Source organism: Cydia fagiglandana, chromosome 23 (assembly GCF_963556715.1).
Source record: "Cydia fagiglandana chromosome 23, ilCydFagi1.1, whole genome shotgun sequence".
NCBI lineage: Eukaryota > Metazoa > Arthropoda > Insecta > Lepidoptera > Tortricidae > Cydia > Cydia fagiglandana.
Genome location: NC_085954.1, coordinates 13,066,558 through 13,080,057, shown reverse-complemented (window position 1 = coordinate 13,080,057; position 13,500 = coordinate 13,066,558). Strand labels below are relative to the sequence as shown.

Here is a 13,500-nt window from a genome sequence, read left to right as displayed (position 1 = left end):
AGGGGTTGAAAGTTTGAATGGATATCAAAAATTTTTTCGAGTGCAGGACTTGAATCTTTGTATTTAGGGATATTATTAGAAGTCAATAAAAGTAATTTCAGCGTTTTGTTAAATTCATCCCCTTATAGGGTTAAAAAGGGGATGAAAGTTGGTATAGGGTTAAAGTTTTATTTTGAGCTAGGAATTTAAAACTTCGTTAAAAGATATATTATTAAAGTACAAGAAAACTAATTTCAGCGTTTTTGAAAATTCATCCCCTAAAGTGGCGAAAAAGGGGTTGAACGTTTGTATGGATACGAAAATTTTTTTCGAGAGGTGGACTTGAGTCTTTGTATTTAGGGATATTATTAGAAGACTGGAAAAGTAATTTCAGCGTTTTGTAAAATTCTTCCCCTAACAGGGTTAAAAAGGGGTTGACATTTTTAATCCATTACAAATGCTTTGAAACTTCTTACAAAGGCATAATAGCAAATGATTGCAAAGTTTTTGGAAATTCAACCCCTAAGGGGGTTAAAAAGGGGATGAAAGTTCGTCTTCGGGTGCAAATTTTATTTTAAGCTAGGAACTTGAAACTTTGTAAAAAAGTATCAAATTCAAATACAAGAAAACGAATTTCAGCGTTTTAGAAAATTCATCCCCCAAGGTGGTGAAAAAGGGGTTGAAAATTTTTATGGATATCAAAAAATTTTTCGAGCGCGGGCCTTTAATCTTTGTATTTAGGGATATTATTAGAAGACGATAAAAGTGACTTCAGCGTTTTGTAAAATTCATCCCCTAACAGGGTTAAAAAGGGGATGAAAATTTGTATGGAGTTAAAGTTTTCTGTTGAGCTAGGAATTTGAAACTTCGTTAAAAGATATATTATTAAAATACAAGAAAACTAATTTCAGCGTTTTTGACAATTCATCCCCTAAGGTGGCGAAAAAGGGGTTGAAAGTTTGTATGGATATCAAACATTTTTTCGAGTGTGGGACTTGAATCTTTGTATTTAGGGATATTATTAGAAGACAGGAAAAGTAATTTCAGCGTTTTGTAAATTCATCCCCTAATAGGGTTAAAAAGGGGTTGAAAGTTTGAATCCATTACAAATGGTTTTGAAACTTCTTTTCTAAGAAGAATAATAACCGATTACAATAAAAAGTAATTGCAACGTTTTTGGAATTTCAACCCCTAAGGGGGTTAAAAAGGGGATGAAAGTTCGTCTGCGGGTGCAAATTTTATTTTAAGCTAGGAACTTGAACTTTTTGCAAAAAAAGGTATTAAATTAAAAAACATGAAAACGAATTCAAGCATTTTTGAAAATCATCCCCCAAGGTGGTGAGAATGGGGTTGAAAGTTTGTATGGAGATCAAATATTTTGTGAGTGCGGAACTTGAATCTTTGTATAAGGACATAGGTACCTATTATGAGAATACAAGAAAAGTAATTTCAGCAACCAACATATAAATCCACTTGACTTAAAACTTCATACAACTTGCTAAAAAAGAAAAGTGCTTAATTTCAACATTGCTTGGATATGAAAAATATAGGTACTAAAGATGTAAAATGTTGAAGATAAGATTCCACGCGGACGAAGTCGCGGGCAACAGCTAGTCTTATATAATATAATAAAATGAATAATGTAATACGTTAGATTGAACTGTTAGTTTTATTTTATAAAATTGTTGATGTTATTATTTTTGCTTTTATGTAAATTCAATGTTGACGTGTAAAAGTGCCCTTGTGGCCTATTTGCTGAATAAATGTTGATGTTGATGTTTGATGTTGAATATTTCGTCTTTCCAGCTAGACAGCCCAAACTCGCCACGGAGAGCTTTTCTAGATACTCTGTACGAGTTGGAGGATCAACTCAAACCCGTCTACGTCCGCTCCGACAAGCATAGCAGTGGCATTGATCCTTTACAGGAAAGCAGAAAAAGGTGGAATCAACACAACACTGAGCAAGTCATACCACGTTATTTTGAAGAAAATGGAATAAAACGGTACAAAGTGCATACGAACTCTAAAGAGAGGTATCGAAATAAATTAGTTGGTGCCTTTCCAAGGCTAGCTGAAGAACGGGGCATTATAAATCCTCAAGAAGAAACGCATGTAGGCGCTTCAGATGGTAAAAATAGACAACATGATATTAATGAACAAATTGAAGACACGTATCGATATGTAGATAGAATACCGTATAACCAGGGTAATTATGAAAACAAGAGAAACGATAGACTTTCAAGAAATGAGGATGAAAATAGGTTGATTAAGTACAGTGACGTTGTTGACGGTACGCAGTTTGGATCTAAAAATGTACAAGGTATAAACATCGAACAACAGCAGGGCGGTTCGAGTACTAGCACTACTAGCAGTTCTGATGAAAGCGCTAGTTCGGAAACTGAAGAACGAGATGTCTCAGAGAGTAAGCGGGAGATGCGGTCGCGGTACTTGGTGGATAGGAGGAGGAGTGCAGGAGGGGGGTACGGCGAGCGGTTCGCGGCGCGGCGCGACGAGGAGCTGCTCGCGGACGGGATGTCCTCGAGCAAACCCTGCAGCTGCCAGTCGGAACACTCCCTCGTGCCTGAGATATGAACAATTGACAAGTTGATTTTGTATATTGTTTTACTGACTTTTATTATACTGCCCTGTAGGACAAATCTTAGAACTTCCTGACATTTGATACCTAGGCCTAGGGCTCACTCAGGACTGGGCTCAGGTTACTGGGATATGGGATTTTATATTAGTTCTCCTATTAATGTAAAACGTGTTTATGAATAGTCTCATTTTTGCATATTAAAATTGAAACCAATTTCACGTGCATAAGAGAGCAGGGAATGTCTTCAGCTGGTGGGACGTAAATATAGAGGCTGAATTATTATTAATATTTACAACCAATTTATTCATTATAAACTCTCGTTGTTCTTTGAAAGGGATCGAAACATCCCCCATCCCCATCCCCATTCTACCATCGGACTTTTAGACGCACGGCCGGTTTCCATCCTTACTTGGTAGATATTCCACCAATTCGCACGAAGCGCTTTGCTTCTACTTTCCTTATGCGCACTGCCAAGGAATGGAATTCCTTGCCGGCGTCTATATTTCCGTGTTCTTATAACCCGGCAACCTTCAAATCAAGAGTGAACAGGCACCTTCTGGGCGAGCTCGCTCCATCGTAGGCCACGTCTACGCCTCGGCTAGTCTGTGGCCATGAGTAAGCCCATTCATAAAAAAAAAAAAAACATGCCGAGCGTTTATATGACTAAATCATACTGTGACAAACCCTTTTAAGGTAATTTTCACTATAAATTTTGTCTTTCGTCTTTCAATGAATGATACACATGTTAATGTTCAAATATATTGTCGAATGTGTTTGGCAGGCCTGGTGGGAGCTTCGGCAGTTGTTTGCGCTCCTCACTGGAAATCGACCCGTCATCCGATTCGGGGGCAAACTGCGCCACCAATCCGTCGTCCTCTCTCAACAACGGGGGCGGAGATCGTGTCGTCGTTTCCTGTTTGTTTAATGCAACAGTTAACAAACATACAAGTTATTATATTTTTGTTTTTAAATTAAGAAATTAAATGGACGATGAGTTAAGGTTTAATAGTATAATGTGCTCAAGAAGCGAATGCCGTTAGGGCAAAGGCGTTCGCTGAGAACAGTTCGTTCACTAACGGGATATTTGTGGTCAGGACATATAAGTCTGCAGTCAGCTGAACTTACGGTTAAATGCCATAACAGGCCATGCGTCACGAATGTCCCTCGTGTGACCGGCCTCACGTAGATCTTCTCCTCGGAGTACTCTGTTGTCACCTATGTGTAGGTATCAGAAACATTTTAACAGCAATTTCCAAATCCTTGTCATGTAGAAAATTTAATATTATTGATCTCATTTGAACTAAATGGAGATTAATCAGAATCACGTTCACTTGTAAGTCTGGAGGGGATTTTTATTATTTCTATTACTTTCGAGCTAGGTTTTTCGAACTACCCGCACTTAAACTTAAATATTTATTCTAGGATTAGGTACAATACTAGACCAAGTATTAATATAATAATGGAACTACGTATAATACGAGATTGATAGGTACTTGACTTCACAAACTAAATATAAGTACAGTTTAGTGGAGCTTTGTTAAATTGTAAATTTAATTATAATAAATAAAATAATCAATAAGTACGGGAGCGCTATATCCGTAAGATCTCTTCTTTCCCCTGCCCTTATCCCACGTTATGTGGGGTCGGCACAACATGTTTTTTTCTTCCAGTCTCCTCTGTCTTTCGTGTCCTCAGCACTCACTCCTTTCTTTCTCATATCCTCTTTCACACAATCCATCCATCGTTTTTTGGGTCTACCATACCCTCTCCGTCCATGAACATTCATTCCTAACATTCTTTTGCCTATATGGCATTCATCCCTCCGCATTACATGCCCATCCCAAGTAGCACAGATTAGCTGTATAGCAGCCGCATAATGAAGTACGAATACGCTTGAAGCTGGAATAAAAAAGCTGCATAAGAGCTGTATAAGCCTCTTTTCAGCTTTTATAACTCTTAAATGGGCACAAATTATGCAGCCTTAAGTTCACATAGCTGTTTAAGAGCATTGTAGCAGCAATTTAATGGAATTATAAGGGGTAACAGGAGTTATAAGAGGTGTATATTGACTGGGTAAGAGACCACCAGTTACCCTTTATTCAGTTAATATGTCACATGTGCGCCCTAATACCGGGAAAGATTGACGTTGGGCTGAATAAAAGATAATTATTAACATACTTTTACACCTCTGCCTTAAAAAACATATTTATATTGAAGCAAAAACCTTTAGCGCAACAACACCATAAGTCTTTTTGTTAAAGTGTTTAGTTAAATGTTAGTACATGATCTTTTATATATTAATGTGAGAAAGATGTTTGGGAATGCAAGTTTATTGACATTATATATATACATTATCTAAGAAAATTTCAATGCGCCACGAGAATAATCAGGATTTATTTAAATTAATGATATAAATAAGCTATTGTGTAAAAACTACTTTAGTGGTTTGGACGGAATTATGAGATAAAAAGAAACACATAATACGTTATAGGAAGTGCTAAACTAGTGATTTAGGTTAAGAACTCATGCACAAAACGTTATTGTTGCCCTTAAAAGTTGGAAAAGTAATTTAAATTTTGTAGGTTATATACAATAAAATGGCGGTCAATGTTAAAAAGCAACGTGAACCGTTAAAATTCTAATATGCAGCATACGACTGTTATATATCTGATTAAGATACTTAAGTGAACCACTATAAAGTCCAAGTCGTTCTTTCGATACACTAGTGAACCTCTAAACAGTTATAAGGCATCTTGTGAACGTTTAAATAGCCGCTATACACACAGTCTCAATGGTAGTATAATAGGCTGCTTAGCGGTAAACATGTTCAGCGCTAAGCCGTATTATGCGCCACATGTGTTCGATTATACGTCTATTGGTTTCATAACAGTTCACTCGTTCTCCCTTATAATAAGTCAGCAAAATAAAAGCTGCTTTAGCGGTAAACATCTTCAGTGATAAGCAGTATTATGCGCCACATGTGTTTCATTTATAGGTCTATTGGCTTCATATTAGTTCACTCGTGCTCCCTTAAAAGTCAGCGTAATAAAAGCTGCTTAGCGGTAAACATGTTCAGCGATAAGCTGTATTATGCCCCACGTATGTTCCATTATACGTCTATTGGCTTCATAATAGTTCATTCGTGCTTCCTTAAAAAGTCAGCGTAATAAAAGCTGCTTAGCGGTAAACACGTTCAGCGATAAGCTGTATTATGCGCCACAGGTGTTCCATTATGCGTCTATTGGCTTCATATTAGTTCACTCGTGGTCCCTTAAAAGTCAGCGTAATAAAAGCTGCTTAGCGGTAAACATGTTAAGCGAAAAGCTGTATAATGTGCCACATGTTTTCCATTATACATCTATTAGCTTCATAATAGTTCACTTGTGCTCCCTTAATAAGTCAACGTAATAAAAGTCCACAATTACCTCCTTATACAGCACATGGCGTAATTTTATCCACTAAACAGACCTTATAACGGTTAAAGCATTTGATAACCCTTAAAGCTGTATAGGTTCGTAGCAAATATACCTTTATATCACTCTTTGCGTATTAATGGTAGTTTTCAGAGCCGTAATGCAGCTTTTAATCAGCCCTAAGCTATATAAATATCACTGAAATCTATTATACAGCTGTAGGACCACGAGTGTGCTGTTATAAGTGTCTTAATACGCACAGAGCGTTAGATAGAACTAAAAGTGAGTAGTTATAGAGCTATCTGTGCTACTTGGGATACCACGCTACTTCCTCTTATATACTCATTCTTAATCCGATCCTTTCTCGTCACTCCACACATCCATCTCAGCATTCTCATTTCCGCTGCAGGCACTCTTCTTTCATCCGCTACTTTCGTCGCCCAGCATTCTGATCCATACATTACAACAGGTCTCACGATCGTTCTGTATATTTTCCCCTCAAGTTTAAGGGGCATTCGTGGATCGCAAGTTGTTCCAGAGACCTGTCGCCATTTCATCCATCCCGGATTTATTCTATTTTTCACGTCTCGGTCGATGTTTCCGTCACTTTGGATCAGTGACCCAAGGTACCGGAAGCCAGAGCAGACTGGTAGGGATACACCATCTAAGGCAATATGGGAAAAACTGGATGGACCACCGAAATCACAGAACATGTGCTCCGTCGTTTTGGTTCTGCTAATTTTGAGTCCCACACTTTCCAGCTTTTCTTGCCATTTTCCCAGCCTGCTCTGGACCTCAAGTGCATTTTCTCCGACAAGAACAATGTCGTCGGCAAACAGCATACACCAAGGTGCCTCCTCCTGTATGTTCGATGTCAGAGCATCCATAACCAGGAGGAACAAATACGGGCTTAAGGCCGACCCCTGGTGTAAACCTACCGCCACATTGAACTTGTCGGTTACTCCTGCTTCCGACCTGACGTGAGTACTGGCTCTGTCATACATCGCCTGAAGAAGCCGTACATACTTCTCTGGCATTCCTTTCTCTCTCATAGACCACCACAGAACCTTACGGGGGACTCTATCGTATGCCTTTTCCAAGTCCACGAACACCATGTGCAAGTTCTTTTGCGCTATATCCGTAAGGTGTGATAATAAATGAATAGGTATTTCTGAGGCCTTTGAACTCTATACTCTCTCTCTCTCTCTATCTGTTTCTCTTTGAGCTCCAGAGGGCTTCCGCTATGTGTGTGTGATAATAGTTCATATAAAAGGTGTACCCGGGCCTGATAAGGGTCGTTCCCGCTGCGTAACTGCGGCGGCACGAGCGGCCCGAACTGCTCTAGCGACAGCGGTTGGCCGCGGCCGCGTCCTGGAGCACTCAGCGCCCAGCTGTGGAAACGTGGCTGGAAACAATCAGGTCAAGGGGTTAGGGGTTAAGGGGTTTTTAGAGGTTCTGACGAACGTGGCGCCGGTGCATGCAGGGCGCGAACATTTAGCGATGGTTTCAAAAATCGTCTAAGAATACTGCGCTAGTGACGCAATGAGGTTTCTACATAACCGACGTACATTAAAATATACAAAAATGACAACAAGAAGAGAAATTAGGAAATATTTTCGGAAAATTATGTCATGTTCAAAAATAATTTTCGAAATAGAAATACTCTAAATTGTAGGGCAACGTAACGGGCCTAGGTAATACGAGCCCCGATGCAAATTATTTCGTCTAGTTCCACCCAACAATTTTGTTTATTCTAATAAATTTTACACATGAACATAAAATGACCCAGTAATGGGAACCATAATAGTAATGTTTAATGTAGTTTATTTTGATCGTATAATAAAATTGCATGAGACTTTTATTGCTGAAAAAACGTACTTTTCAAAAACGTTGTCCAAATCATATTGTCCTCTCCTACAGCACTGCTGCATGCATGGGCTCGAAACAAAATTGTGAGTACATTGGCAGAGCCCTGTGGCTTTCCCTAGTAATAGCCCTTTTCACATATGTTGTAATCCTACCCGTCAATAAAAAAATAAAAAATCGTTATGTTTTTTCTTTCAGTACAAACAGTATTTCTTGTATTTGGATTTAGTTATTGCAGAGTATTACCATATAAAATTAAATTACATTAGTATAAGCATTAAATATGAGTAATTTTTAAACTAAAACATTATTTTTGAACAAACGCCAGAACCTCAAAAAATGGTCTCACTAGACGAAAACATGTGCATCGGGGCTCGTATCAACCATACTTTCCTAAAAACCACCAAGTATTCATACAATTATTACAGTACTTAATATAATATTATAATTAAATAGTTAATATTAGGAAGTCAGTTGTGTCAGATTAGGTACCCTACCTTGTTTCTCTTTTTAGGGGACTCGATATCTCGCAGCGGTGCGAGCTGCGTTTGACCTTGCGTTGGAAAGAATTGCATCGGCTTCAGCCTTCGCTGAGAATACGGGCCCATAGCGGTTGGCACTGCTGGCTCTCCATACGCCACGTTCAGTGGTCTTATCCCTTGCTGAAGCCCCGGCAGATAGCTGGGTTCAGTTGGTACTGGTAGTCCATACCATGGGTTCATGGGTCTGTACCCCCCGTTTTGTTGCAACCCTGGATAGAGATCGGAGTTCTGCATCCTTGGTCTATTTGGTTCTAACGCGTGGGATTTTAAATAATAAGCTAAACCATCTAGAATGCCTTGTCCACGCGGTGTCAGATATTCCAAACTTTCTTCTCTGGGAAATTCTTGACCTTGGTATCTTGGTATTGGAGGTGGTGGCAAATTGTACCCTTTTAGGTCCGATAGCGGTGGATAGGGTCCCAGGGGAGGGTCCTGTCCGAATAAATCTTCATTTCTTTTTGTCTCTTGAGAGTCTTTGGCCGGTGGAAGTTCAAAGTAAGCTCTGCGGGCCTGAAATGCCGGGTTCCTTCTTGCTGGGTATGGGGCTGTAGGTAGTTGGATCCCGTGTGGTAGGTCCCGGGCTGGTGGCTCCTCGGCCTCCGGGCGAGGTCGAGAAGCATTGTCTGAAAGCAAAACGTTTTCAAAGAAAAAAACTAGCAAGCACAGCGTAGGACGTCCACCCATAAGATGGACAGACGACCTTTGTTAAGGTCGCCGGAGGACGCTGGATGCGAGTCGCTTCCAACCGGTATGAATGGAGGTCCAAGGGGGAGGCCTATGTTCAGCAGTGGACGTCTTATGGCTGAGATGATGATGATGAATTGCAACAGACTTTTTCTCACAAACAAAAATTCTGAACACACTGTAATTGACCTGAGTACTATTTAAAGAAATCTTTACCGCAGCAGGCGTCAGCAGCGGCCGCAAGAATCAGCATTGACCAGAACATTCACCAAACCAACACTACAACTTTTTAAAATTATTTTACAACTTCAACCTAGTTCGTTGGTAAAGGCCATGCCATCTGGCACCGGTGTAACATGAGAACTGCCACCGGATTGCCGGGGATGCGACGTTCTTGCGTCGTTCAAGAAATTACCGCGACGACAAGTATGAAAGAAAATAATTTGCGTTGTTGCCAAATGTTAGTTTGCCAAACGCTCTGCAAGTCGTAAACGCGCTATCAAGGCGGTAAACAATAAGCAGTCCTTATTAAAATCCCTACCTGCAATATTATATTTGCTAACTCTGTATTTCTGTCTGTTGCCTCTTCACGCTTACACCGTTGAAATATGGTATGGAGATCAGCCGCCATTTGCCATTTCATTTCAAACACGCCATTGGATGAATAATTATATTGGTCTGCATTTAGGCCGAATTTGTAATGGCCTTATTATTTGATGTTCTGATAGTTAAAAACGCAATACGCGCCGCTGAACTTACGCTCGTTTTAAATATCTACTTAGCTAATGTTTGTTGCATACAAAGTATAATATGTGTTGCATAAAGGAATCCTGTTCACGTTTTACAATTTGTTTTGGCTTTGAACCCTTTTGATACGACATTATACGATCGTCATTGGCGCGCACAGCACACACGCACACACGACTTTCACTTCATTTTACACGGACCAATCAGCGTGTGCGTTCTTTAAGGTCATATCAAAATAAGATCAAAACCGGTACAAGTTAAATTGGGTTCCATGTCGCAAGTACAGTCACTGACAATAAATTAATATTTTACTTTCACTGAAAAAGTGTGCAAGAATTTTGAACATCCTGTTAGGTATTTGTAGGGTAGGGATGTAACAGCGAGTTAAATAGTAGTGTTAGTACCTATATATTTTTGCAAGATGTTACAGCAGGTACTCAGCAGCTCTTATTATTACGCTTCTATAACCTTTGAAGTCCGTAAAATTCTTTTAATCACAAACATCAAAGACGAGTTGAAATGTAAATTATAACAAGATCCCATTATTTCATGGCTATATCTGGCTCCGTCATTAAAATCGGGAACGCAGAGAACCGGAGCAATCTTCTTACCTTTGAATTAGATATTTAATGGTTGATATTGTTAATGTCGCTTTAGATCCTTGGATTCTTCTCATTATCGATACATTTAGATAATGTCATAAGAAAAGATCTTAATAACTTGATTCAAAAATGTCAGACGCGTGATAGGGGGTGGGCTATATTATTTTATCGAAATCTCTATTTAATCTAGTCACTAAACTAGCGAAAAGCGCCTAGAAAAAAAGTAGGCACATACCACCCTAGTACCTTGAAGATCGCTCACGCTTGATGCACCAATATGCGAAATGAGGTGAAAATCGTGTGTGTCGTCAATCACTTAGACGATTGTCAAGCTCATATCATAAACCATAACAAATGGTTAAACCAGAATCGACTTCCAGCCCTCCACCTCCAGGGCGCTGGCATTGAATACGAAATAGCGTAAGCGCCACATCGACGGGGACAGCAGCGGAATCCTCATTACCGCGCGCCGCTCCGAATGCTCCGATGCAGTTAGACTGGTTGAATGAGCTCAATGCGCCGCATTTGCCGCTCGCTGCGCTGTGGACGCGGGACCAGAGTGTCCTGCAATTATAGGCGACTAGCTGTCGCCCGCGACTTCGTCCGCGTGGAATCTTATCTTCAACATTTTACATCTTTAGTACCTATGATTTTCATATCCAAGCAATGTTGAAATTAAGTACTTTTCTTTTTTAGCAAGTTGTATGAAGTTTTAAGTCAAGTGGATTTTGATGTTGGTTGCTGAAATTACTTTTTTTGTATTCTCATAATAGGTACCTATGCCCTTATACAAAGATTCAAGTTCGGCACTCACAAAATATCTGATCTCCATGCAAACTTTCAACCCCTTTCTCACCACCTTGGGGGATGATTTTCAAAAATGCTTGAATTAGTTTTCATGTTTTTTAATTTAATACCTTTTTTTTGCAAAATGTTCAAGTTCCTAGCTTAAAATTAAAGTTACACCCCAAGACGAACTTTCATCCCCTTTTTAATCCCCTTAGGGCTTGAATTTCCAAAAAACGTTGCAATTACTTTTTTTGTAATCGGCTAATATGTCTTTCTAAGAAGTTTCAAAGTATTTGTAATGGATTCAAACTTTGAACCCCATTTTGACCCTGCTAGGGGATGAATTTTACAAATCGCTGAAATCACTTTTATTGTCATCTAATAATATCCCCAAATACAAAGATTCAAATCCCGCGCTCGAAAAAATGTATGATATCCATACAAACTTTCAACCCCGTTTTCACCACCATAGGGGATGAATTTTTAAAAACGCTGATATTAGTTTTCTTGCATTTTAATTTAAAACGTTTTTACGAAGTTTCAAGTTCCTTGCTTAAAATAAAATTTGCACCCGCAGACGAACTTTCATCCCCTTTTTAGCCGCCTTAGGGGTTGAAATTCCAAAAACGTTGCAATTACTTTTTTTTGTAATCGGCTATTATGTCTTTCTAAGAAGTTTCAAAATCATTTGTAATGGATTCAAACTTTCAACCCCTTTTTAACCATGTTAGGGGATGAAATTTACAAAACGCTGAAATTACTTTTCCTGTCTTCTAATAATATCCCTAAATACAAAGATTCAAGTCCCACACTCGAAAAAATGTTTGATATCCATACAAACTTTCAACCCCTTTTTCACCACCTCAGGGGATGAATTTTCAAAAACGCTGAAATTAGTTTTCTTGTATTTTAATAATATATCTTTTAACGAAGTTTCAAATTCCTAGCTCAAAAGAAAACTTTAACCCCATACAAACTTTCATCCCCTTTTTAACCCTGTTAGGGGATGAATTTTACAAAACGTTGAAATTACTTTTATTGTCTTCCTATAATATCCCCAAATACAAAGATTCAAGTCCCGCGCTAGAAAAAATTTTTGATATCCATACAAATTTACAAACCCCTTTTTCACCTTGATGAATTTTCTAAAACGCTGAAATTAGTTTTCTTTTTTTGAATTTGATACGTTTTTACAAAGTTTCAAGTTCCTAGCTTAAAATAAAATTTGCACCCGAAGACGAACTTTCATCCCCTTTTTAACCCCCTTAGGGGTTGAATTTCCAAAAACGTTGCAATTACTTTTTTTCTTATCGGCTATTATGCCTTTCTACGAAGTTTCAAAGCATTTGTAATGGATTAAAATTTTCAACCCCTTTTTAACCCTGTTGGGGATGAATTTTACAAAACGCTGAAATTACTTTTCCTGTCTTCTAATAATATCCCTAAATACAAAGATTCAAGTCCACCACTCGGAAAAAATTTTGATATCCATACAAACTTTCAACCCCTTTTTCACCACCTCAGGGGATGAATTTTCAAAAACGCTGAAATTAGTTTTCTTGTATTTTAATAATATATCTTTTTACGAAGTTTCAAATTCCTAGCTTAAAAGAAAACTTTAACCCCATACAAATTTTCATCCCCTTTTTAACCCCCTTAGGGGTTGAATTTCTCAAAATCGCTTCTTATCTCTTGTACACTTTATAAATGCAATCTGGTGTGCAAATTTCAACTTTCTGGCTTTTGTAGTTTCGGCTGTGCGTTGATGAATCAGTCAGTCAGTCAGTCAGGACACTTGCATTTATATATATAGATGTGAGAGAGACTGACTTTAAGAGATGACTATTTTTATTGTGTACCTGTTCCTATTGTATATTTTGACATGTGTTTTTGACATTAATGGTATTGAATTGAATTGATGTGAGGTGTGATTCACTACGCATTAAAAGTATCTGTTCCATGCTCTAATATTAGCTTAACTTGTGAGAGATATCGCGAACTGTAGAGATATAGATTAATACTAAAACAAACCATAATTACTCCAACAAAGCTTCGTCAAAAACATGTATAAAGTAACGGCCATCCCCACCCAGCACCGAGCCCCAAGTCTTAAACAGTTTCCGAGTTTGTTTATGTTCGTGAAGGTTGTACCTCACCAGCTCGCTTCCTAACTCGATCCTCGCACCTACTGACGTGGGTGGAAATTGGGTCAAACAAAACCTCGCCTTAAGGTGGAACTTTTTAAAAGTAAATAGTTTGGAGTGGAGAGTTAATGGTGGTGG

At 38.7% G+C, this 13,500-nt stretch overlaps 1 protein-coding gene and 1 long non-coding RNA gene across 2 annotated transcripts; one reads left to right on the top strand and one right to left on the bottom strand.

Annotated features, from left to right (window-relative positions):
- The first annotated feature begins 1,890 nt into the window (after positions 1-1,890).
- On the top strand, positions 1,891-2,592 carry LOC134675953 (uncharacterized). Its single transcript, XR_010099825.1, has 2 exons — positions 1,891-2,240; positions 2,349-2,592. It is a non-coding gene; the product is annotated as an uncharacterized LOC134675953 (long non-coding RNA).
- A 728-nt stretch (positions 2,593-3,320) lies between these two features.
- On the bottom strand, positions 3,321-9,550 carry LOC134675731 (uncharacterized). The gene is made up of 5 exons (XM_063534041.1): positions 9,297-9,550; positions 8,352-9,019; positions 7,268-7,393; positions 3,701-3,790; positions 3,321-3,488 (listed from the first exon to the last, which is right to left on the bottom strand). The coding sequence occupies exons 1-5, from the start codon at positions 9,343-9,345 to the stop codon at positions 3,321-3,323; spliced, it is 1,101 nt and encodes a 366-aa protein (XP_063390111.1). The 5' UTR covers positions 9,346-9,550.
- Between the last annotated feature and the right edge of the window lie 3,950 nt (positions 9,551-13,500).